This window comes from Garra rufa, chromosome 3, assembly GCF_049309525.1.
Source record: "Garra rufa chromosome 3, GarRuf1.0, whole genome shotgun sequence".
Taxonomy (NCBI): Eukaryota; Metazoa; Chordata; class Actinopteri; order Cypriniformes; family Cyprinidae; genus Garra; species Garra rufa.
This window is the reverse complement of record NC_133363.1, coordinates 49575801-49603100: the sequence shown is the minus strand read 5'-3', so window position 1 is coordinate 49603100 and position 27300 is coordinate 49575801. Positions and strand designations below refer to the sequence as shown.

General features: G+C 37.8%; 1 protein-coding gene across 2 annotated transcripts; it reads left to right on the top strand.

The window, feature by feature from the left end:
* Window positions 1-3258: 3258 nt before the first annotated feature.
* tmem102 (transmembrane protein 102) lies at window positions 3259-16632 on the top strand. 2 transcript variants are annotated; one of them, XM_073837249.1, is made up of 3 exons: window positions 3259-3391; window positions 3991-4165; window positions 12838-16632. In XM_073837249.1, the coding sequence occupies exons 2-3, from the start codon at window positions 3994-3996 to the stop codon at window positions 14196-14198; spliced, it is 1533 nt and encodes a 510-aa protein (XP_073693350.1). In that variant the 5' UTR covers window positions 3259-3391; window positions 3991-3993; the 3' UTR covers window positions 14199-16632. The 2 variants fall into 2 exon arrangements, with proteins under 2 accessions (XP_073693350.1, XP_073693349.1); XM_073837248.1 differs by having other exon boundaries at window positions 3991-4202.
* The last annotated feature ends 10668 nt before the right edge of the window (window positions 16633-27300 follow it).

Below are 27300 nucleotides of genomic sequence, written 5' to 3'. Positions count from 1 at the left end.
TTGCCAGTTTGACCTTCTGATATCGGAGGAAATGTCTCTCTGAACGTCTCTCCCAGGTCAACGATCTCAATAGCCTTTGGGCTTTGATCCTGTAAGTATGACAGTACAAAGCAGTTCATTATCGGCGACCTCACTATTAACACTTCTAGTGTCCAAACTTATCTTTATTCAAATGAAAAGTGAAATCCAATGAGGTTCTAATTCCAGGGCCTGTTACTGTCGGCACATGGCTTGGGTTGGGGACCTTTGAAAATTGCTTTATAAATCCTCAGGTCAATTTGCAAGGGCAGCCTCATAAGCCAACTCTATTGAGGCGAGAGGCTTCTACTGATGCCGCACGTCCCAATAAAGTGATCACACCACTCGTAAAACCCTCATTAATTCGGGCTATTAGGAGAGCTGTGCAAATCAGGGCAAGGCAATCAAACCACTTTAGTCTCCTCTTCACTATGCTGATGGGAGAATAAGAAATTTCTCTGTACTTGTAAAACAGAAAGACATTCATTCTTACACTTGAAGGACCGAACAATATAAAGGCATTTTCAGTTTTCTGTATGTATAATTAAGTCTGGTTTGGCGTCTCCAAACTGAAGCCTGTTTTAGAAAAGTTTCTTCCTTGTTTCCTCCTCCCTGACATTTCAATAGCGCTGGGAATTCCACCAGTCGCTCATTACTGAAGTCAGATCAGGGTCTCCTCGTTAAAATCCATAAAGGCGTATCGCTCTCTGCTTCACGAGGCCGTGTTAAGTGTCTCCTCCATGGCTCTGTCTGGATAGATGCAGCGAGTAAAAATCAATGTTTAAAGCAACCAATACATTGCAGTGGCCCTGTGGTCATTCGGTCGTTAAATTCTCATCGCGCTTGAATGATCTTTCTGTGTTTGAACCAGCGTCTAAGGGGCAGCACTGTGGGCAAGCAACTTTTAACTTGGTTTCGCTTCAATTGGGTAAGAAGCGGTCAGTGGCAGCGAGGTAGGTAGTGTTAATTGCGACTCATGGGAGTTGAAGTCTCTCTTTGTCGGTATTCATGTGGCTTAACTTCCTCCCCTGAACACCAACTGACATTTCGCATTTACCCTCGCCTGTGTGGGCAGCGCCAATTCATTTCCCAGTCTGATTTAGTGCGACCCCGGTTGTCGAAAGCGACGTCGGCTGAAGGTGTGGGAGGTTAGGATTTTTTCACTTTGAATGAAGTGCCCACACACACTGATATGATTACCCAAAAACTCTCTCTTTTTTGAGGCGTCAATCATAACGGCACATCCCGCGGAAGATTACTAATACAATTTCAACGTGTCAGTCTCCTTTCAACCCCTGCACTGAAAAGATCATAACTCTTTCTGATGTGCTGCTTCAAAAGCTGTCACTAAACATTCTTCAGTATTAAAATCTCATTTGAAACTGGCGTCCAGCCTTTTTGTGCCATCAATATGACCGGTTTTGTCTGAGAGGCAAGTGGATTGTGTTAGTACAAAAGTTTGATTAAAGAACTGAATATGGAAGAGTTTTGTATTATAAATGAAGATATAATTATATGCGCATTAGATTATAGGGTTCAGTCTTTAATTAGAAGGTGTAGAGCTGTTGGGGATGGTGCAGGGAGAGAGTGATGCTGCAGAAGTGAAGAATTAAAAGCACCTCGCTGTCTTAGGCCTCCTCCGTTTCTTCTATGGCATCAATTATCTGCACTGTCAGCCTCTCAGATGCTGCTTCAAACGGGAGGTATTTCAAGGTGACACCACAGCAGAGGGGGTCTGAATGGGATGGGGAAAGCTAGCAAGGGTTTTGAAAATCTTTTGATCACTCTTCACCTCCTGGAAAAAAAGTATTAGAGCCGAGGAGAGGAGGAGTTTAAAAGCTGTCAGGGGAGCATTTGACTGGAGTCCATGGTGTCTGTCTTCTGAAAGCTTGTTCCTTCACTCTAAAGGGCAGAGTTGTGGTTCTCAAACTTTTTCAGGATGAAGACCAGAGCACTAAAACAAAAAATGCGGACCATCTAAAAATCAAAATCTAGGAAAAAACATTTAGTTACCTCAAAACAATCACATAAGTTCAGAAGTTATAGTTTATAACCTTCAATCAGATAGTTACATTTAATACCATGGTTCCTAACCAGTCTAAAATCAGTTAAAAAAAATTATGTTTTGGAAAATGTTTCCTAAAAAAATAACTTTCTCCTCACAACTGTCACCTTTTCCTATGGTGATTGTAAGACAGTATTCTCAGTAATGTTTTTTGTTATTATTGTTGTTGTTGTTGTTGGTAAAAGTTTTTTTTTTTTTTAAATACACAATTTCAAAAATACTGTAACAAACAGTAATATATATTGCAATATTTTTACACTTTAAAATAGCTGTTTCTGTTTCAATGTATTTTAAAGTGTAATTTATTTATAAGATAACAATGCAAACTTTATTCTTTATACTATATTAATGCTTAAACTTTTAATTATTATTAGCAATATTAAACCGTTGTTTAATGTGATGCATTAAGTTCAAAAGAACAATTAATTGAAATCCTTTATAATATACATTTCTTTCAAAAAAATTATCATTTTTCTCAGAACTTTCAAATAACATAATAATAATAATTATATATATATATATATATATATATATATATATATATATAGATATATAGATAGATAGATAGATAGATGTTTTGTAAATTTTCTACAGTAAATATATCAAAACTTAATTTTTGATTGGTAATGCACATGGCTAAGTACTTCATTTGGACAACCTTGAAGGTGATTTTCTCAATATTTTGCACCCTCAGATTCCAGATTGGTTGTATCTATCCAAATAGTTGTTTCTTGGCCAAATATTGTCCTAACCTAACAAACCATACATTAATGGAAAGCATATTTATTCAACTTCAGATAATGCATAAATCTCAATTTTTTTTTTTTTAAATGGCTCTTATGACTGGTTTTGTGGTCCTGGGTCATACAGTATATAGCTGCTTTTTATGAGTGTTTCCACTTTTAGTGTGATAATTTAATATAAGATAATATAATATAATAATAGAGTGATAATTAATAGAAGAGAAAATGCATAATTTAAATAGCGTTTAACAGAATATAATTTAACAGCAACGCCGACTGATTGTTGTGAGACAAAAATCAGTGCACTGCACATAGTTTACTTTTCTGTATAATTCTGTATAATAAGCTGATGGCCTGGATACATTTGCGTCCCGTTAAAAAGTACTACTAATCCCAAGATTCTCGGTGTAGGTCCATGATTTCCGGGAATAGTTTTGCCAGTGGGAAGGTGCGCGCAGGGGGACCTGTTGGAAATGACGCGAGCTGAAATCCTGTCTCAGAAAAGAAATCACAACAAACAACCCGGGGTCTAAGGCAGAGTGCACCGAGCCAGCGGGAAAACAGGGTGTGTGTGTGTAAACTATAAACAACGAATGTCATCGCTGAATCTTGGAGGTGTTTAGCTGGTTAGCACGTTAGCTCGATCCACACCTGCTAGTCGGCTCATTTAGGCTGCTTGATTTTAATGCCTCTTATGCTCGTTTATCACATGAAAACAATCTATTCCCTCTCAAACAGCACATGTCATGGGGAATTCTTCTTTAGATTACATATTTCAAAGGTGTCGCTATGTTTATAATAATGATCTGTCAAGTGAATCAGTTGCTTCGCTAGAGAGACATTAGCTGGCTAATTAGCTGGTTAATCTGCCCATTGACCCACATTCCGCTTTAGCCGCTATGAATAACTAACCTGCGTTTAACTATTTAACTGGTATTAAAAATTAATCTGAGTTTGAGCTGGTTAATTAGCGGTACTGGGTAAATACAGTTTTGTTATGCATCAGCGGTTTAGTGTGTTGGAGATGAGTAATGTTTAATACAAGTAATAAATAATTAAAAGTGGTAATTAAAATGCATACATTTATAACAAGTCGTTTATGCGCATATTAATAATTGTGATGATTTTGTGACAATACGGGAATATTCTTATGATTTCTCTCAGGTAATGCTCAATGGAGACGCTTATGAGTGCCGTGGCCCCGCGTGCACCGGCGACGGTGAAGCGGGTGTCCGAGGTGGACTTCCGCTCGGGCACGACGCTGGAGCAGCTGTCGGCTCAGGTGCAGGAGTTAGTGCAGCTGGAACAGGGGGAGTTCGGAGACCAGACCGCGCTCGAGGTGCACACGGCCAAAGACTTTATCTTTAATATGCTGGGTGAGAATATCATAGTGAACACATAAATATAGGCTACACATAATGTCAAACCCACATTTCGTAGAACTTTTTTTGTTTATTCAGTCCTCAGAATTACTGCTATAGCTGTTTGGGTGAAGTCAGCAAAATAAAACCACCTTGTTATACAGTACATTTAGGCATGGCCAACTTCTATCCTCTGTCCTATCTATGTATCTGTCTGTATATTTATTATTATTACTATCTATTTATCGATCTGTATGTAATGTTAATATTGTATTATAATACAATTGAAGTCAAAAGTTTACATACACCTTTTAGAAAATGCATGTTTTTTTTTTTTTAATTTAGTACTGACCTTAATAAGATATTACACATATAATACATTTTCATAGTCCACAAGAGACAATAATAGTTGAATTTATTCAAATGTTCAAAAGTTTACATATACTTGATTCAAGCTACTGTGTTGTTACCTGAATGATCCACAGCTGTGTTTTTGTTTGTTTAGTGAGCATTGTTCATGAGTTCCATTTTTCCTAACTGCTGTTCTTCAGAAAAATCCTTCAGGTCCCACAAGTTTTCAGAGCATTATTGTGTATTTGAACCCTTTCCATCAATGACTATGGTTTTGAGATCCATCTTTTCACACTGAGGACAACTGAGGGACTCATATGCAACTATTACAGAAGGTTCAAAAGCTCACTGATGCTTCAGAAGAAAAAAAATATGCATTAAGTGTAAACTTTTTAACAGAATGGTGTACATTTTTTCTTATTTTTCTTATTTCTTCATGTAGTACTTGCATGAGTCCCTCAGTTGTCCTCAGAGTGAAAAGATGGATCTCAAAATCATACAGTCATTGCTGGAAAGGGTTCAAATACACCGAAAAGCTGAAAAACCATAGAATTTGTGCAACCTAAAGGATTTTTTAGAAGAACAGCTGGCAGTTTAACTGTTCAAGACAAACAAGGGACTCATGAACAGCTATCACTAAACACAAAAACATAGCTGTGGATTATTCAGGTAACAACAAAGTATTAGGAATCAAGTGTATGCAAACTTTTGAATGGGGTCATTTTATTTTTGCTCTCCTGTGGACTACATGTCTTTTATGTGAAATATCTTATTCAGGTCAGCACTAAATAAAAAATAACATGCACTTTGTGTGATCCTCCTATTTTGGTAAAATAATTAACATTTGGCAGATTCTGCAAGGTGTATGCCAACTTTTGACCTCAACTGTACATACACATTGCAAATGTAAATATCTTCAATATTCCTTTTTACATTCAGAATGTTAGGATGTTCATAGCATGTGTGAATTTTCTACAAATTTATGGGCAGTTCTAAGAAATCTTATTGTGTCAAGGGATGTTTACATCTACACTGAAAAGCTTTATTTATCCAGCAACACTTGACCCAAGTGAAACTGTTTGTCCAGCAGATGTCTCTAGTTCCCCTTTGTTTTTTTCCTCAGTCACACCAAATCTCCCCCAACATCATTTTCTAATCACTTTCTCTTCCCTACCACAGTGTAAACACACTAAATGTCATTCTTTTTTGTGAGGGGGAGACAGATTTGCAAATCTGTATTGTTCTCTAAAAACATCACTGAAGCAGCTTCAAATAATCCTGTCAAATGCTGGATTAGGTGACAGTTTCTCTTGTTCTCTCTCATTCTGTTTTTTCCTCCCTCACCTGCTGTTTTTTATTTTATTTTGCCATAGCCTTTTCTTTCCTCCATAGGAAACCTTTCAGCCTCTAGCTGTCTTCTGTTTTTGTTTCACATGTTGCATTGTTACTTGTGCATCTTCCAGTACTTGGGTATACTTTTGGACCATTGTTTACTGACATGGTTGGATGTTTTTTTTTCTGCCTTTCTGCCAGTGTAACTTTTATGTTTCTTTTTGTCTCCCTCCTGTTGCTTTCATTTCCCCTTTTCCTCTCGTCTTTAACCCCTTGATGTTCAGCCAAAAGCCTACTTATTTGTCTTGCTCGCTGTTTCCGTCTCGCTCTCTAAAAATATGCAGACATTTTCAAAGCAACATCCATCACACACCTACTGAGAGTGATGGGTAGACAGCTTTTTATTTTTATGCTAGGTAGGGTGCTCCTTAGCATTCATTTTGAATATTTTGCCTCGTTATGTACGAATCAAAAACTGATGATCTGCTTTTGATGACCCTTACCTGTCCATCAAGATTTAGATGTTAATTCACTTCAGAAGATCAGAATAGATTCATGTTAAGCAAGTGCCTTGATTTTAAAATAGCATTGATGTTTGCTTCCTTTAGCAATCATCATGATTTCCCTTTTCACACCTCCATGACCTGCAAACATTAACATACCATCTGCATGCCAGCCTCTAGACTCACTACAATCCTGCAAACCTGTTTCTCCCAGAGGAACTAATTAAATCGGAACTGTGTTAAAAATGTAAAGGGCAAAAGGGATCATTGTTGTTGTAGAAAAACAAAAAACACTCAACTTCGTTGTCCTGGAGTGAAGGTCACTGGGTCCCCGCAACAAACTCTGTTAACAAATTGTAAAGACGTGTATCGTTCTTTTCGTGAAGTCATGTCAGGGAATTTGATCGTTTAGTGCGAAAAATTTTATTAAATGAAGGAACTGAAAGAAAAAAATCAGTCTTAAAGGAGTAGTTCAGTTTTAGAACAAAAAATTACAGATAATGTACTCACCCCCTTGTCATCCAAGATGTTCATGTCTTTCTTTCTTCAGTCATAAAGAAATTATGTTTATCGAGGAAAACATTTCAGTATTTCTCTCCATATAATGGACTTCTATGGTGCCCCCGAGTTTGAACTTCCAAAATGCAGTTTAAATGCAGCTTCAAATGACTCTAAATGATCCCAGGGTCTTATCTAGCGAAACGATCAGTTATTTTCTAAAAACATTTAAAATGTATATACTTTATAATCTCTACATAGAGTACACACAGAGCTATACATGACAAGCATTTGAGGTTAAAAAGTATATAATTTTTTTTTTTTTTAAAGAAATGAACCGATCGTTTTGCTAGATAAGACCCTTTGAGCCATTTGAAGCTGCATTTTGGAAGTTCAAACTCTAGGCACCATCGATTTCAAACAACATAAATAATAATTAGTCTTTTTGAGATGTCATGTAAACACTTTAGTCTAACTAAACAGATCTAGATAATGCTACTATAGCTTTGTTAATCAGAAGTTGATAATGTATATGTCTGTCTCATGTATGTTTGGACCATAGACTGTAAAAAAGATGGACAACGCGTTTCCGCTTCTTTCAACTATAGAAAAGTGAAGCCAAAACAGCTCAATATGGCCGCTACCATCTTGGGGGAAGTTACGTCATTTGGAGCCAGAGCATGCGCAGAGGTTCGTTTGGAGCCAGAGCATGCGCAGTAGTGTCGTGAGGCGGAGCCGCGGTGTCAAAGTCCCGCCCAAACTCCCGCAGACCCAATCGCACGATCACAATCATGACACCACACCCCGTTTTTATAGCATCAAATAACTACTTAAAAGCAAACTTGTTAGAAAAACGAACACCTGAGCATGAATCAGCATTATAAGAACTACCTCACATGATGGAAATCACCTTTGGAAAAAAATTATTTGTCGTGTAATTCGATTATTTAGTTTGGCTCACGTCCCATTAGATTACATGGAGAGGGCGGGGTTTATGACCTATACTGCAGCCAGCCACCGGGGGGGCGATCGAAAACTTTTGGCTTCACTTTTCAGGACACCTACGGCACGCTTGGTTTGGACAGACACAATTATGTTGGATCATTAAAACTGTGCATCCTGGGTCATTTAAATCCTTAGTGCTGTAGTTATTTAAAGGGATAGTTCACCCAAAAATGAAAATTTGATGTTTATCTGCTTACCCCCAGGGCATCCAAGATGTAGGTGACTTTGTTTCCTCAGAAAAACACAAACGAAGATTTTTAACGAAAACCAGTGCAGTCTGCCAGCCAAATAATGGACGTGGATGTGCACCAAACCTTTAAAAGTAAACAAAAACATGCACAGACAAATCCAAATTACACCCTGCAACTCGTGACGATACATTGATGTCCTAAGACACGAAACGATCTGTTTTTGCGAGAAACTGAACAGTATTTATATCATTTTTTACCTTTGATACACAGCCACGTCCATCTGTCATGAGCACGAGCTTATCGTCCGGCTCATGACATGTGAACGCGCTCTGGCGTAGTATGCATTGTCAATGCATTGTCACGAGTCGCAGGGTGTAAATTGGATTTGTCTGTGCATGTTTTTGTTTACTTTTAAAGGTTTGGTGCCCATCCACTCATATTATTTGGCTGGCAGACTACACCGGTTTTCGTTAAAAATCTCTGTTTGTGTTCTGCTGAGGAAACAAAGTCACCTACATCTTGGATGCCCTGGGGGTAAGCAGATAAACATCAAATTTTCATTTTTGGGTGAATTATCCCTTTAACTTGGAAACATCACAAATGTCCTGCAGAGGTGACTGAGTTCAAACTCAGGTAGGCCTATCATGCTTTGACAGCAGTGCATGCTGGGCTCTGATATATGACTAGTAAGCGTGTAAGCTAACCAGCTTCCCTTTGGCATCTGTCATGGAGAGTGAAGTTTCGTGTTATGTTTTTGTTTTCAAGTGGTCAATCATGTTGAACGTTGAAGTGAAATGCACCTGGTGCTGTTTGCTTCTGCCTCAGGGACTAATGAACATAATGAATTCATTTGCATAAACAATCTGGTAATTAGTAAAGTCTTTGCTGCTTGTTTTGGACAACATGATTTTAACACCCCCAGCAAGACAACAATTCTTTTCCTTATTTCCCTAGTGAATGATTTTCTTCAGATTATGGGTCATTAAGGCACTATTAAGTAACACATCCATATGGCAGCTATACTTACAGTATTTAGTAATTGCCCTCCTCTCAAAGCATCCTTTTAATTACAGTGGTTAGAAATGAAATGGGATGAGTGTGTGGTAAATACTCCTAAAGAAATGCATGTTGACCATTTTCTGCCTTCATTAAATATTAAAAGGCTAGATGTTCGTTTTCACTGAAAAGATTCCACTGGAGATTTTAAAATGTTAATTTTAAAGAATTTAAAGAGCTGGGTCACATCTGAAAAAGAGCAACGGCTTGAATTGCTAAACAGATTTGAGGGAGACTATTAATTTATATCTTTCCCTTTGAATGAGCTGGAATTATCTGAGTTGGACTGAGAAGAGGTTTAGGGATCTCTGTCTTCTTAGGAAAAGCATCATCTTCCTCTGTTTCCCTCCTTCCTTTTTATGTGCTTCAATTCCACACTCAGAAACCAGTTTTGTATTCTCAAAGGTGTTTCTGGTAATATGATTTAAAGGTGCCATAGAATGGAAAACTGTGTTTAGCTTGGCATAGTTGAATAATATCAGTTCAGTACATGGACATGACATACCATGAGTCTCAAACACCACCATTTCCTCCTCCTTATATAAATCTGGTGTTTGCAAAAGACCACCAAAAAATAGGTCAATTCCAACATAACACCGACTGTTATGCAATAGTCCCGATCGGTTATAGTTACGCCCCCAACATTTGCATCACCCAATCATCAGTAACATCAGTACATCAGTAAAATAAGGCGAGCCACCGAAGGGACATGGTTAGCTTAATGCTAGCGGTAGCCTGTACATAAGATTTTACTTGCCACATAAACAGAGAGATGAGTGCACTGATGATGGCCAATGATTTACAGATCCTGAGCATCACTAAAGCATCAAAACTTGTGTGGTAAGTCCTTCTTATGTTATACTACTTTGCTGCAGTATAACGTTACACAGAGCACATGTGATCACAGTAGTGAGAGAAAAAAAAATGTCGCAGATTCAACAAACCGCATATTAAAAGCGGCTGGAATTAAATAAAGCGGCCGTAATTAAATATATATTTCCTCCATGTGTTTCCTTACAGCTGTGTGAGAGCGAGCAGCTCTGTGAGACAGCCAATCAGAGCAGAGCTCCTCATTATTATGCAGGAACCTTCCAAATAAGGCAATAACAGAATATTTCATTCTAGGGACAAATCCTAGGGTTGTAAATGGACCTGTAAAACCATTCCTGCAGATTTTTTGCCCTTTCCTATGCCATATACCTTGTATGTAGATATCAGAGAACAATTTAAAATATTGTTTCAATGCATTCTATGGCACCTTTAAGACAGTGCTCCTGATTAGTGATCTTTCTTGCTCTTTGTCATGGTTCATCCTGTAAAAGCCGTTAAAGTGTTTTTTTTTTTGTGTGTGTGAAAATGATCTCCTAAGTTTGTTCAAAAGCCTTATATTTTTGGAGATTTAAAAGTAAGAAATTTATCTAAACACCAGGAATTTTCTTTAAATTGAGTCCTGCATCCTAATTAGTTGTGTGCCATAGGGCTGCACATTTAAATGTTTTTGCCCTTCATCTCACTTCTGGCCATTTAGCAAAACACAGACATGTCAGAAAGTTTGGCCAGTTGATGCTTTTCCTCATTACTAGTAAGGTGAAGATTATTCTTGGTGCACTTTTCTTGGGAGCAATAATGTAATGTATAATTTCGTCACATATTTTTGACAGAAGAAGACATTATAAGCCATTATCAAATGGATTGTTTTTTTGTTTGTATGTTTTTAGAATTTTCTGATTTCTGTCATTATTTACTCACCCTCATTTTGTTCCAAACTTGTAAGAGATTCTTTCTTATGTTACACACACACACACAAATATATTTGAAGAAAGGTGGTGACCAAGCAGTTGTTGGTAGCCATCGACTTCTGTTGTATTGAAAAATTTGATGGCTACCAGTAACTGTTTGGTTACCAGCTTTCTTCAAAATATTTTATTTGTGTTCAACATAAGAAAGAAACTCATATGTGACACTGGACCACAAAACAAGTCATAAGCAGCACTGGTATATTTGTAGCAAAATATGTTGCATGGGTCAAAATTATTAATTTTTCTTTTATGCCAAAAATCATTAGGATATTAAGTGAAGATCATGTTCCATGAAGATATTTTTAAATTAGTAATATGCATTGCTAAGAACTTCATCTAGACAACTTGAAAGGCAGTTTTCTCAATATTTAGATTTTTTTGCACCCTCAGATTTCAGATTTTTAAACGGTTGTCTCGGATATATAAATCGCAATTTTAAAAAAATGGACCCTTATGGCTGGTTTTGTGGTCCAGGGTCACATGTAGGTTTGGAACAACATCTGGGTTAATGATTAATACATTTACTTTTTTTGTTTGCTATACCTTTTTATTTGTTTACAAGTATGACAACATTGCCTTCTCCTGTCAGTCTTTCCCATTCAATGTCTACCCACCCCTTCATTAGACTTTTTAAAGACAGGTGAAGTTATGTTTTTGTTTTTTCATGAATATTATGTGTCTTCACAGGCCTGATGTTGTTGTTTTTTTTGTTTGTTTTAAGAATTGTCCAGCACTTTGGGCTTAAAGAGAGTTTCTGTCATTTACTCACCCTCATTTTGTTCCAAACCTGTATGAGTTTCTTTCTTCTGTTACACACACAAAAAGACGTTTTGAGGAAAAGTGGTAACCAAACAGTTGTTGGTAGCCATCGACTTGCGTAATATAGAAAAACTGTCAACAAAAGTCAGTGGCTGTTAGTAACTGGTTACCAGCGTTCTTCAAAATATTTTATTTTGTGCTCAACAGAAGAAAGAAGCTCATACAGTTTTGGTGAGTAAATGATGACAGAATTTTTATTTTTGAGTGAACTATCCCTTTTATTTGTTTAGAGGTATGATTACATTACTCTTTCCTCTCAGTCCTTCCCATTCAGTGGGTCTTATTGTTGAAACTTGCATAAATACACTGTTAGCATAATCCCTGCCTATTAATTATAGCTACGCAAATTGGGTGTTTAGGAATGCAGTGGAATATTCTGGTCTACTTTCTCAGGTTTGGCTCCAGTATATTGCATATATACAAAAAAGACTAATAGGCCATATGCTTAGCAATAAAAATTCGATAACGTGTGTCCACCAAAGAGTTTTTAGCCACCTGAAAAATGTTAGGAGCTCTTCTTAAAATGACCAGCTGGTGCTGCTTGAAAACACTTTGGTGGCTCAACGTTTTTCCAGCTGACAAGCTTTAGTTGCTGTGATTCGGAATATCCACAGCAGCAACGCATTATTAGTATCTGATTTTTAAGAATTTTACTAAATATAAAATACAATCATTGTATTTAGTTTTTGTCTTGCCCCTCCTTTATTTATGGCTGGCTAAATAGTCAGTGACGAGCACTGCATTTTACAGTTACCAACTCAAAAAAACTACCAAACTACCAAAAAAAAAAAAAATCAAAAAGAAGTCAAGGACAAATTAACTTGTAATTATTATGACAAGGCATCAAAATTCTGTCATCAGTTTGGCAAAAAAAAGGCAACTTTTTACGCACCATTTACACATGGTAGGGAGCAGGTAAACATTTCTTTTCTGAATTGAAAAGTTTGTCAGAACGGCTTTACGAATAATTCACACAAAAATTCTTTCATGTCCATGTTTCATGAATGAGGCCCATTGTCTACCCACCCCTTCATTTGTCTTTTTAAAGACGGATAACGTTATCTCTTTTTGTCATTAATATTCTTCTTCTTCACAGGCCTGGTGCAGAAGGTAGACAAGCGACTGCCCATTGCCAATGAATACCTGCTGCTATCAGGTGGCGCCAGGGAAGGTGTTCTCGACCTTAACCCAGAGGACCTAGGTGACTACGCCAAAGGTGTTGACTTTGATTTGGACTTCACTCTCCTGGTGCCCGCTCTTAAACTCCACGACCGCAATCAGCCTGTGACACTGGACATGCGTCATTCCCCACCATGCCATTCATGGCTAAGCCTGCGCCTCTGTGACCCTGCAATGCTGACGCGTTGGAGTATCTGCTGTCAAGACGAGAAAAACAGAGAGAATAAAGATATGGAAGATGAGGAGGAAGAAACCGAAGCAGTACGAGGCTCAATCCCATCCCTGCTGCCTCCTCAAACATTAGACGGATGTTACTTCTCTCCGTTGCTGGTTGCAGATTGGTTCTGGAGTGTAGTTGGAACGGCGGTGGAAGAGTTGCGGCGAAATCCTCAACGAGGGATTCCTGTTCCTGATCGCGTGGAGCGGAATGGCCCACTAACGACGTTGATTCTCACTGCGGGAACTAGCCGTATTCTTTACGACTTGCTTCCGGTGGTGTCATTTCGTGGTTGGCCGGCTGTTGCACAGGGTTGGCTCACGACCAATCATTTTTGGGATGGTAAGATAACAGAGGAGGAGGCCATCAGCGGGTTCTACTTGCTTCCTTGCTGTTCCCCAGCTGCCAGCCCCTCAACCAGACCTGACCGCGAATGGAGACTTGCCTTCTCCCGCAGTGAGGTTCAGCTAAAGAAATGCGTGCCCTACCCAATGGCACAAGCCTTCCAAGCAGCTAAAGCTGTACTTTCAAGACTATTAGCGCGCCCTCGCACCGGCCTTAGCCTCTACCACCTACGTACCTTGATGTTTTGGGCTTGCGATCGCTTGCCTACGACCTACCTTAGCTGTTCAGATCACGAGACTCCTGCAAGGCTGTTCCTTGGTCTACTTGATGATCTGGCTCATTGCATTCTAGGCAAAAACTGTCCTAATTACTTCCTACCCCAGTGCAACATGCTAGAGCACCTCACAGACAGCGCCGCCCTGTTGGTGGCACGAAAACTTGCACATTTACGTTCCGATCCCGCCGAGCATTTAAGAGCCGCTTTAGAGCAGGCACAACAGGCATGCCAGCTCAAACGTGAGGCCGCAGTAGCAGCTGCGAGCAATGGGTTATCATCACCTAGCCACGGATATGGTGCAGGATCACCACAGGATGACCGGCTAGCACAACGACTGCAACAGCTGGTGACAGAAAACCCTGGCAAGTCTATTTCAGTCTTCCTCAACCCAGATGACGTTACACGTCCACATTTCCGCATTGATGACAAGTTCTACTGAGTGGACTGAGCTAGTTTACACACTGCCCAGGGTATGGAAACCCTACACGACAGAACTTATAGAGGACATAGTCAAGTCACTGTGCTACTGTATTACTCCAAATAAAAAAACAGAGTCACCGCAGACGGGGTTTCTTCCCTCTGTTTGGCTCAACAAGGCTGACTACAATCGAAGCACTTGCTTGACACTCCAGTGAGGGATTGTATGAGTTTCACAGGTGTCACAAATGTCAGGGAGAACAAAAGTAACAGGGGGAACGATAGATTTTAGCTGTGCGACGAAATTCAATCAAATTTCAATTGCCTCCCAAGGAAGTTCCCATTGACAGGCTGCACGCCAAGTGGACTTGATGCTATTCTGTAGAGTTTGACAAGGCTTTTTTTTTACTTTCTACTCAATACTACTGAGAATGGAAACTACTACTATTTTCTGCTGTATTCCACAGTGAATCCCGAGGGCAGTAGAACTGGAAAACCAACTAGGCCAAGGTACATTATGATGAAATCGAATGTAATTTTTTTGTGTGTGTGTAGGTGTGGAGAAGTTTGTGACTATTGATCACATAATCTTCTCTTTCTTTGGTCTGTCAGTTACCTCTGCTTGCTCCCTTTCTCAGGTACTTTTTCTTTTTTTCTTTTAACTGTTAGTGAGTGTTCTACAGTCAAAAACAACAAACGCCGAAAAAGACAAGGAATAACTCGCTTTCTCATAAGAAGCTGTTGTACAGCCCGTAGAAACAATCTTTTTGAAACAAATGCTGTCCGAAGCTGTCTTTGTTTACTTCTTTTAGATTCTTGCGTTAGGATGGCGTATGAAGTTTCAGAAACTATTTTGGATTCTAGTGATGGGTTGAACTGATGACACTGATTGATGCTATTATAAATTTTATATCTTCTTGGTTCCTGATTGCATTCTAATCTACACTTAAGCAGTATGTGTTAGTGTTATTTTAAGGGCTTTTCTTTGTTAATCATTGTTGCATATGTCTGGATAAAACGGAATATGAAAGATGCTTTGGAAAGTAGGATTTTATGGTCATAAAGGTTTGCCAGCACTGTGTGAACTGGAATAATAGACAGATTTAGAGCGGGCAAGGTTTAGAGGAACGTGTAAAGAGACAGAGGAATGCATCTCAGTGTTTTTTTTTTTTTTGTGTGTGTGTTTGTGAAAAGATCCTACAGTATCTCACTCTTCCAGATTTGCATTGGTAGCTGTGGGAGGCAGAGATGGATGGAGAAAGTCAAACACGACGTCCACTGGATAGATTAGGCCGAACCAATGGGACTCTCGGGACTGCAGACATCTGCTCTTCCTCACTCATTTTTGCTTTCTGTCTCCTTCCTAAATCCTTCCCTCTTCATCGGCCTCCATCTCTGGCTGTTCTTGATCCATCTCTACCTCTTTGACTATGCTCAAGGATTAAAGAACAATATTACATGTGTATTCAGCATAAATCGCATTAGCGCCCTGTGGGAGTTGGCAGACCATTCGTGTGTGCTGCTGACATGGCTGCTGCACATATACAGAGCAATCAGTAACAGCGTTGCCTTTGAATGACAGCAAAATGGTGGTTTCTAGTGGGTTTCTTATTCTAATATGAGACATGCTACTAAAAAAAGTTTAGATGTTGTGTTGCACATGGTACAGATAGGCTTCTGTACAATAACGTCTGCTGTATGCCAAGGAAAAGACACCAAAGAGAGTTTAAAGACTGATGCTTAGATTAAATATCGTGAAGGAAAATGGATAAATCTCTATTGTATATTGTCAGGGTTTGACACTGTATACCTTAAATGGCCTCTTTAGTGGGTTTAAATATTGTAAAATGCTTGAATCGTTATTTGTAATGCTATTTTAAGTGTTTTTCTGCATATATTGACCGTTGTTTAGCACAATGCCTGATATCAAATGAACAGTGGTACTATGCAAGATTTCAGAATCATCTTATGAATGAGATATCAAGGCGTACCATGCCTGTGATCATTATCAAGAGCGTTTTATACAATGATTTCATTGGGAAAAAAAATAATGTTCCTGCCTCAGGGCATGATGAAATGTTCCGGACGCATTTCAGGTGAAATATCTAAAGGAAGCCAAAGCACATAATTTTCCTTCCCCAGCTTTTTAATGATGGGTCCCAGTGTTTCATTATCTGACAGCACAGTCCCTTGTGTCATGCTGTTGTGTATAAAAGGTTTTTTTCTCGCCCTCAAGCAGAAAAGAAAATACGAATGTAAACAACATATTTTACCTCTTGTCATCAAATCAAATTCCCTGAATAGAAATGGAACAATGCATATTTAAATTGTACCAAATATTTATATATTTCATATCATTTCTCTAATGTGCCTCAGAAGGCTTTTTTTTTTTTTTAATGAGAGGTGTGGTTGCCCTCTATGTAATTATGTGTGATGATGCTGGTCGTAGCATGAAATAAAATAATACATCTATGAGAATTTGTACTGTTTATATTTGACATTTGTAAATATTGCTCGATCAAATCTCAAAGACATTATTTATACTCTAAAGACCAATTTTAGTCAGGTATATTATATCATTTATATGCTTGCTACACTATACCAGTCAAAAGTTTTTGATCAGTAAGATTCTTTATTAAAGAAGTCTCTTCTGCTCACCCAGCCTGCATTTATTTGATCCAAAGTACAGCAAAAACAATACAATTTTGAAATATTTTTTACTGTTTAAAATAAGTGTTTTCTATTTGAATATGTTTTAAAATGTAATTCATTCTAGTGATTTCAAAACTGAATTATTAGCATCATTACTCCAGTCACATGATCCTTCAGCAATCATTCTAATATTCTAAACGTTTATTATGTTGAAAACAGGTGAGTAGAATTTTTTTTTTTCAGGTTTATTTGATGAATATAAAGTTCAGAAGAACAGCATTTATGTAAAATAGAAATCTTTTGTAACATTAGAAATGTCTTTATCATCACTTTTCAAAAATTGAAAGCATCCTTGCTAAATAAAAGTATACATCTCTATAATTTCTTGCCCCCCAAAATAAAAAATTATACTGACTCTAAGCTTTTGAATGGTATAGTGTATAATGTTACAAAGCTTTTTTATTTCAGATAAATGCTGTTCTTTGGATCTTTCTATTTATCAAAGAATCCTGAAAAAAAAAATGTACTCAACTGTTTTAAATATTGATAATAATAAAAATGTTCCTTAAACAGCAAATCAGCATATTAGAATGATTTCTGATGGACACTGAAAACTATGAGTAATGATGCTGAAAATGTAACTTTGATCACAAGAATAAATTACATTATATTAAAATATATATTCAAATAGAAAGCAATTAGTTTAAATGGCTAAAATATTACTGCTTATGTTGTATTTTGGATTAAATAAATGCAGGCTTGGTGAGCAAAAGAGACTTGGACTAAAACGTGTTAGGAGCCTTAACGAGTGACAAGTGCATTTGTGTTTTATAATTTGTATTACTGGAACAAAACAAGCAAAATAAGATTTAGAATTAAAAGGCAGAAAAATCCTACATAGTGCTCTTTCTATGTGCAATACAACGTTGGTCCAACAGAGGATGCTGTTTGACTACAATGTATTAGCTTGAACCTCAACCATTTCTTTTGTAGTGATTCTAGATGTGCCTAACTTCTACATCTCTTCTTAGTTTCACAACACATTATTCTGTTATTATGTATTTGTACATATATGTGAACACACTGGATTTCAAAAGCGTCCATATTGAAGATCTGTTTTAGGATTGAAAATAGAGTTTTCAATTCAAACCAAGATGTGTTATTAAATGCAAAAGAAAGAAGATTCTGCACAATTTTCGCGTCACTAATCAGATGTTTGTGGTGTTTACCATGTTAAGTCTGGAATAAAGCTGGGATAACATGGATTTTCAGGCTTTGCACAAACTTCTGGAGTCTATGCCAGTTTGAGTGCTGCCGTCTTTTAAGCAAAGGGAAACATACCAAGACATTAAAATGTTTCGTTAAATTTGTGATTTTTGCTATATTAAATTAGAGAAGAATCCATATATACAGTGCCTTGCAAAAGTATTCATACCCCTTCATTTTTTTCACATTTTGTTTTGTTGCAGCATAATGTTAAACTGCTTTAAATTAGTTTTTCCCCACATCAATTTACACTCCATACACCATAATAATGACAAAGCTAAAACCAGATTTGCACATTTTACAAAATTATCAAAAATAAAACACTGAAATAAGTACATTGCATAAGTATGCATACCCTTAACTCAGTACATAGTTGAAGCACCTTTACATCCTCAAGTCTTTTTGGGTAGATGTGACAAGCTTTGCACATCTGCATTTGGCAATTATCTGCCATTCTTTGCCTCACCTTTTCACCTCTCAAGCTCTGTCAGCTTGGATGGGGGCTGGCAGCCATTTTCTAGAGTCCTAGTTTTTCCAATCGTCTTCCATTATGGATAATGGAGGCTACATGTAAGGGATAATCAACGGTTTGCCGTGCGTTAAAGGATTTTAAATGCACGACGTGGAGGCTAATAACCGCCCGACGCGAAGCGGAGTGCATTTTAAATCCTTTAACGCACGGCAAGCCGTTGATTATCCCGCTTATTCCATGGTTATAGACAAATTGAAACTAGGATTGATATTTGCAGCGCAAAATTTGACTGAATTGATAAAAAAGACGGTTATTTTCAGTTAGTTATGACACGAAGCTCTAGCATTCTGCCCGCTTCAAATCAGACTCAGAGATTAAATAGTCCGGTAAAAATCACATTTATTTGAATGAAATATAGCATTTGTTTCAGTAGATTATCGATCGAGCAAGAGAGAGTGTGAAGGCAAGAGAGATGACAGTTGTGTGTGTGCGTAACGTTACCTGCCTGCATGCTGTGCGTCTCTCTCTACAAACAACAATTCATTCAAAAACAGCAGCTTTACTACCCCGTTGCTGAGGAATATAATGTAGCGATCTAGTATCTATGCTATTTTAATAAGGATCGCAGGCAAACGCTGACAAGAAGTTTATGTATGTGCGCAGCACAATGCGATCTCCGACCTCTCTCTCTCTGTGCTTTTGCGTGCATCAATTAAAGCAGCGCATTAATATAGAACGGTGATTAAACTGACTTGGAACTACCTGTGTATTAAACGGTTTTACTGCACACCTGCCAGCCAATCAGAATCCAGTATCCAGACATTCCATGGAATAAGCTTCTGTGAACCATCAATGCAGCAGATTTTTTTTCAGATTTTTTCCATAGGTCATTGCCTTAATGCAAGTCTGTCACTGAGCTCTACTGTTAGACCTTTTCTGAGAGGTGTGTGCCTTTCTAAATCATACTCATTCAAATGAATTTGCCATAGTTTAACTCCACTCGAAGTGTAGTAACATCTAGAAGCAATATGAATGCTCCTGAGCTAAATTTCGAGTGTCCCAGAATAGGTATGAATACTTATGCAACGGGATCTTTTCAGTTTTTTATTTCTAATAAAGTTGTTAAAAACCTGTTTTGTGCTTTGTCATTATGGTGTATGAGATGTAGATTGATGTGGGGGAAAAAAGTAATTTAAAGTAGTTTAACATAATGCTGCAACAAAGCAAAATGTGAAAAAAGTGAAGGGGTATGAATACTTTTGCAAGGCACTGTAAGTGTTACTTATAATTACCAGACAGATCCTTACCATAACTATCTTGCTTAACATTTTAAATGAATTAAGTTGATAGGTATCCCATTTAGTAATGTGGTTCAGAATAATCACAATCTCCTTACACTTTCTCTCATTTCAGCTGTAACTCCTGTTCTTGACTGCAGTCATTATGCTGAGATACGTTATTTAGCACAAATTAATTGATTGTCTGTTATTCCTATTACTTATATATGCAGTCTAGTGTTTTAATAATTTAAGGCTGTGTAGCTCGTAAGCACAGCAGTGGCTGAAGGGCACTTTGGCTGTGGTTGATGGATGGATGGATGGATGAATGAATGATGTTAAGCCGATGCTGAAGAGCTTCAGACACTTCTGAGAAAGATGATGAAGTTGCAGCCTCATATTTTCCTACATACTGGACACACACACACACACAGTCTCGCTGATACCTCAGCAGTCTGTCCTGTTTCATAAAGAGGATTACACATCAGGCACGAGGGGATTTCCTGGAATGGGACACTCACATCCTGTCTGACGCCTGTCTGTCAATCATTCAGCCGTTGCCATGGTGACATTGCTATTGCCGGACGTTTCTTCAGTGCAGCCGCCAACTTGACTCATCCACCTCAAGGTTGAGCAGGGGACAGATGTGAGATTTGATCCTCCAGGGTCACTGAGAGGAGGGACATCTCTGTTTTTGTCATCCTGCTATTGTAATTTGTTTCGGTATTCTCGGCATGATGTGTTACTAGAGTGATCCTAATGGAATTAATATAAATGACAGTGATCTCTCTCTCTCTCCTCCTTCCCTTGATGTAGTGGAGTCATTAAACAGAAATTGAAGACCCAGGGGCCAAATCGGTTCTAATTCTGACGATGGCAAAAATATGAACCTGACAAAAAATATTAACTTTTTTGCATGATGAAAACGGTGGTGATGAATGTTCGGGGCTGCGTTTGTGAGATTGTAGAGACCAATGGTTTCTTTGGCTTGCTTAGGATTTTTGGAAAACACAGCCCTGGGTTGTTTTTCACTGGTGAAACGATCTTCCAAACGTAACCCGAATAGCTCTCAAATCCTTAAAAACCAACTTTTCCTTAAGCACTCAGTTCGCAGCCATCCATAGTCATTTGTTTTCTGTACTCCTTTGTGAAACAACTCTTTCTTAATATCTTTATAGTTGGATCTCTGCACTAGCTTGTAGCCTTCTGGCCAGTTTTGTGTTGCAGTACTGCTAATGTTATTATTTCCTTTTGATGAATAGTTTTTGTTGTATTATTCCTCACTTGCAAGTCACTTTCGAAAAAAGCGTCTGCTAAATGAATAAATGCGAACTGCAATCAGAGTATTAAAAATGCAGGTCTTCAGATTTAGGTCTTAGAGATGGGGCAGTTTTCTCGCGGAATTGGGCTACTTTAACACTGTTGCCGCGGGTTGCTTTTCATGTCCGTGGGTTGAAGCGACCCTAATCCGCTTGTTAAGTGGTAACGTAAGGAATGCTGTTTCCGGGTCCAAGCCTCAACTTCTTTTTACTTGAGAATACAGGCAGGACACTCACCTATCATTCATTGATCTCAAATATTGCTTTTCATCCGAAAGATGTATGTAGTAGCAACTTTACATTGCAGCTCAAAAAATGTGCGCTATTGAAGTGTCTGTGCAGCGTGTGGAAGCTGAATAGTAGCACGCCTACTGCATGACAGATGGTGGCGGTGCGGTCACTTGCTTTCAAAATACTCCGACATTTTAGGTCATACAGTTAAAAGTAATAACATCTTTCGAATCTGTAAAGACTACAATTATTTGTGTGCACGTAGAATAACAACAAAATGTTGCGCTTTTGTAAAATAATTAAAGCAAACAGGATGAGCTTTCTGCCGTCTTGGTCTTTGTAAGCTTGAGCGGGAAACGTCAAAACTCTGTGTATTTGCCTTACTGACAAGAAAAATATAGGCTATCTATAGAAAGTAAAATGTCTACTTTTAAATGAACCAATGAAAAAAAAAAATCTCAGATTATGTAATGCCTATAAAAACACGCAGGCACAGACGAGTCAGTGTCGCCGACTTCATCTCTTAAACCGAAAACAAAGAAAGCACTAATTTATCAATAAATTATTAAAATGTTAATGCAGTGTCCTTGCTGTTTTCACCTGACATTGGTAACTATTATATCTGGCGGTGCGCCGTGGCAAGCTGTTTTTACTTTTAAGCACTTATTAGGCTATGTAGGCCATTAAAGGCTCATCATGATTTGTATTGTTTAGTAATACACGTGCGACTAATAGTAAACTAATGCTTAAAATGAACAACTACTAGTCGACCAGAAAAATCTTTAGTCTGGGGCATTTTATTTTTTCACAATTATTTATTTATAGTTTAGTATAGTATAGTATTTTCATAGTCTGGTATTTCAGTATGGAATTAAAGGTTAGAATTATTATTTTGTAGTATTATATCACAGTGTGTGTGTATATTAGCACCATTTGTTGTTTTCTTGTGGCATCGGTGACGCATGACGTCAGACTTAACAAGTGGATAACATGATATTTTTCCCCTTCAATGTGAATTTTTACATGTATAAAACGTGTATTTTACCCCGCTGAACGTGATTTTTACATCCGTGTATCACCATTATGGCAGCTCATCGGGGTAACTGACCAAATCATGACGCAAACCTTCTATTATTTAGTTTTATGGAAAGTTTAATCAGATATTCATTATAAGAGATGTCTAGCATTTAACTGACAGTTTCATATAGTGAGTAAGGTTATTTGTGACTAAACATTTGTTTGGTGTCATGCTAAACACTGCTACTAACAAGTAGGGTATTACTTCTTGCAGTTAGTGATGTTTTCCTGTAACACAGTGCACAAGTTTCTTGCCAACCTCATCCTGGACAGTTTTCTTGGACTGCTCTGCAGCAAATTTCCAGTCTCTTCTTGCAATACAGGTGCATTGTCTAGGCCTGACTTAGCTCTTTATGCTGACAACAGGCCATTAGCCCTCACAGTTTTTTTTGTTTTGTTTTGTTTTTTTCTATGTCTAGCCACAGAGTGCCAGCTTTGTTACCTGTTCCAGGTAAAGGGGACTGGGCCAGAACTGAGCCCTGGGCATTCTAAGTAATTAGGCCACTGTGTAACTTTAACTCAGCTCACAGAGATCAAATTGCCTGGCCAATATTAGTGTGCTCTTTTTGTAGCTATTTGTTTCCTTCTGCTTCTGTAAGTTTCTGATGGACTGTTTAGTTACTGTGTCCATATACTCAACCTATTTGAACAGGTTTCCAGGTTCATATTGAGATTGATTTAAGTTGTTTTGGAGTGAAGAGGACACATATTTGTATGATTTGTGAGCTGTACTGTCTGTAGCTATATTATGATTTCTATGAATTATTTATTCAATTTATAATTAATAATACACTACCAGTCAAAAGTTTTTGAACAGTAAGATTTTTAATGTTTTTTTAAAGAAGTCTCTTTTGCTTACCAAGCCTGCATTTATTTGATCCAAAGTACAGCAAAAACAGTAGCATTTTAAAACATTTTTACTATTTAAAATAAGTGTTTTGAATATATTTTTAAAATTGAATTTATTCCTGTGATCAAAGCTAAATTATAAGGGGACGAAATTATAGAGTTTAATACTTTTATTCATGGTTTAAATTGATCAAAAGTGATGATAAAGACATTTATAATGATAAAAAATACTATTTTAGATAAATGCTGTTCTTCTGAACTTTCTATTCATCAAAGAAACCTAAAAAAGAAAACGGCTGTTTTCAACATAATAATAATAAATGTTTTATGAGCAGCAAATCAGAGTATTAGAATTATTTCTGAAGGATCATGTAACTGCAGTAATGATGCTAAAAATTCTGCTTGAAATCACAGAAATAAATTAAATTTTGAAATATAGTCAAATAGAACGTAGTTATTTTAAATAGTAAATATATTTTAAAATTGTGCTTTTTTTGTACGTTGGATCAAATAAATGCAGGCTTTGTGAGCAGATGAGACTTTAAAAAACATTAAAAATCTTACTGTTCAAAAACTTTTGACTGGTAGTGCATATAATTTTTAAAAAGTCTGTAATATATTTATAGTTCCACATTTTTCAACATTTAATTTTAATAACATTGTCATTTATTATAGCTACTCTACTCTATTAATTACCCATAAGCTCTAGAGTCAAAGTGAATTGACTGTCCATACCCTTATGCCAATTCAGCACAGGTCAAGCGATGCGTCTGATATAGAGCGCATCTATTTCACATGCTGTTTTGTCATTTTTCTTTCATCATGTTAGATGGAGATACTTGTGTTTTTCCACCTCCACAGCAATGTTTCTCTCTTTCACTCCCTCAACAACTAATTCCTTCCATCCATCTTTCATCCTTCTCTATTTCCACCCAGCCCCCTCCATCCGTCTCTTTTCCCACTGTCTCTCTCTCAGTTTTACTGGTCTACATTTATCTCCATTAGAGATGCACATGTATTAATAGTGAGGGTCTGAGGGAAGAGAAGATCGTTCATCGCTCTCTTTTAGTCTCTCTATGTGTTTACTTTGAAAACAGGAAGTCACAACCAGGCTGAGAGGCTTTCTTCCAAAGACTTAAATTTTGACTATAATCTTGTCTTATTTTCCCCTTGTAACCTTATTTAGCCCTGTCTCACCTCTCGTACTCGCTCGTTCTCTGCTTTAGTTTGTTATCATTATTCCACACTTGACATTACATTTTTTGGGATAGATGGTTGAGCCAAGTTTTCTTTTTCTTCCAAGGAAGGTTGTAGGTGATTTTAATCACTGTCCTTCAGCCTCCCCTGAGAAATACTGTTCTGGTATTACATTTATGCATGCATGTGTCTTGTTTCTATATCTTTACATTTCTTATAGTCACACATTTGTTCTGTTCAAACACCTAGTGAACATTTAAGCTATTGTAGGCACTGCTCCAGAAGGTAGGCATCTCAATTATACTGCCTTCTAAAACCCTGCCAAAATCTAAGGCTGTGTCATATGTATCCTTTATGGAAGGAACAATCCCATAATGCATTGAGATGAGCTCGATTGGAAAAAACTGGCAAAGTCAGAGTGTTTAACAATTCTCATACTCACTAAGGCTGCATTTTATTTGATCAACAATACAGTACAAATGGTAGTATTGTGAATATTATTACAAAAATAACAGTTTTTTGTTTTAATTAGGGACCAAGCACTGAATGTTGGTTTTCTTCTTCTGCTTCCAGACTGGGAGTCTATGGCAGCCCATAGAACCACTTGCAGGAAAGTTATGAAATTTGGCACACAGATAGAGGACAGTCTCAATAATAACCATAGCAAATTTGAAGTCTTTAACTCAAACTCTCTAGCGCCATCTATAGGCACAATTTTTTTCCCTCTGATTCCTTGGCTCGTATGAGTCGTATGCATAACAAATTTTTTATTTATACAGTTCAAGATTTTTCACAATTTTGAATTTTTCCAACTCGTCCTGGACAGTTTATCCGATTTTTACCTGAATTGTCTCAGATCATCCTTAGAGAATGCTGGCAAAAAGTTATCAATAGCGTTTTGATATACCAAACTGTTTTTCTAAAGCAAGTTAACAAATTTGACAAAATTTGCACAAAAATGAACATGACGCTATATCTTTGCAACACTTTAGCGGATTCAGACTAAACTTGGTACATGTTATACCAAGCATGACCCGAGGGCAGTAGTTTCGGACCATAAGGTCTAACAGCAAAACGTTTTTCTTCTGATTCATTGGCTCATACTGAGTTGAATCAAAGTCCCTTTAAGGCAAGTCATGTTACTCGGCGGCCATCTTTGAAACGAATCTCGGGCATGCAAGTGCAGCTCCTATCTCTTTGAATGGGGAAACATCAAAATCTCCAAAACTGTTCACCAAGCTGACGATTAAATTTCATATTTTAAATCACCAAACAAATCCGACAAGAACTGCCTTATAAATATGGTTCCTTGTGCTCCAATAACGTTAAAAAACACTTATTTTTCAGGCTAGATGAGCCAGTGCGCATGCGCAGTACTGAGCGAACGTCTTAAGGTGCGTTCACACCGGACGCGAATGAAGTGGAAAGCGCGAGTGATTTACATGTTAAGTCAATGCAAAGACGCGAAAAGCCATCCTGCGGCGCAAAACGCGCGAATGAAGCGGCGCGCATTGAGCGTTTCAAGCGATTGCCGCGCCATTCGCGCGAGTTCAAAAATCTGAACTTTGGCGAAAATCCGTGCCGCGTTAACCAATCAGGAGCTTGCTCTAGTAGTGACGGAGGCAGAAATCCAAAACAACAATGGAGGACAAAATCACCGTTGCTGTCTGTGGTTACTCGGAGCTGTACGATACATCTTTGGACTTTTGTAGAAACAGGAATAAAAAGGATCTTGCTAGGAAGAAAGTGAGTGAATAGGTCAGACAATCTGGTAAATTTTAAAAAACGCTCTTTACTCAATTTGACCTATACATACATATTGAGACTACAAGCAAACTAAAGCTGGCAAATTGAGCTCATTCACCTATTTTACAACTACTTTCCCGCTGACGAGTGGCAGAAGCCCCTCCCATGACGCGAATTCGCGTCTGTTGTGAAGAAAATGTCACGCGCGAATGACGCGAGTAAACTCAAATGTTCAAGCGTTCAACTACGCGCAAATAGCGAGTTTTTTCCGCGCAAGTCGCGTCCGGTGTGAACGCACCTTCAGAGCGCCGATTGTTTCTATAGCAACCGGGACTTCTAACAGCAGCTGCAGTGACGTGCTGACTTTACTAATCAACGATTGGCTCTTTCATTAAGAAGGCGGGGCTTCGCGGCCATAATGAGAGTTGCATTTCCCCCCATTCAAAACTATACGAGTGACATGTCTTGGGTATTCTATAGTCTTTGGTTGAATGCATATGAACATTTTAATTACTATGAGCACGATTTTTTGAAATGTAGAATTTTCCGAAATATCTATTTTTTTTGTGCTCGCCCTAGAGAGTTTCTCCAATTTTTTACCAAAATTGACTCAGATCATCTTCAGTATTAATCTATATTATGTATACTTATGCTTATAATAGTGTAATTGTTTTTTGTGAGGTTGCATGGAGTAGCATCCTATGTTGAGTGTTTCACGTCAGTCAGTTATTAAATTGTAATTTATGAAAATGTATTCTTAAAAATTGTGTTTGTTTACAATCTGAAAAACACTTGTCTATCTTGTATTATCCAGTTACATTTACCCAGCTGCCGTGGGCCCTGATTGGTGGTCAGGGGTCATGTGATGGAGATAAGATAAGAAAAGGATGGAAGGCATTAGTGATGAGCATAGTGACGTGGATCATTTCTTCCCCTGAATGCAATTAAAGTTTATTGATCGAGATGTTGCCCGTCTCTCGCTGTCCTGGGATGTGCTGCTGTAGGTTACTCTCACGCACACACTCTCTCTCTTTCTCT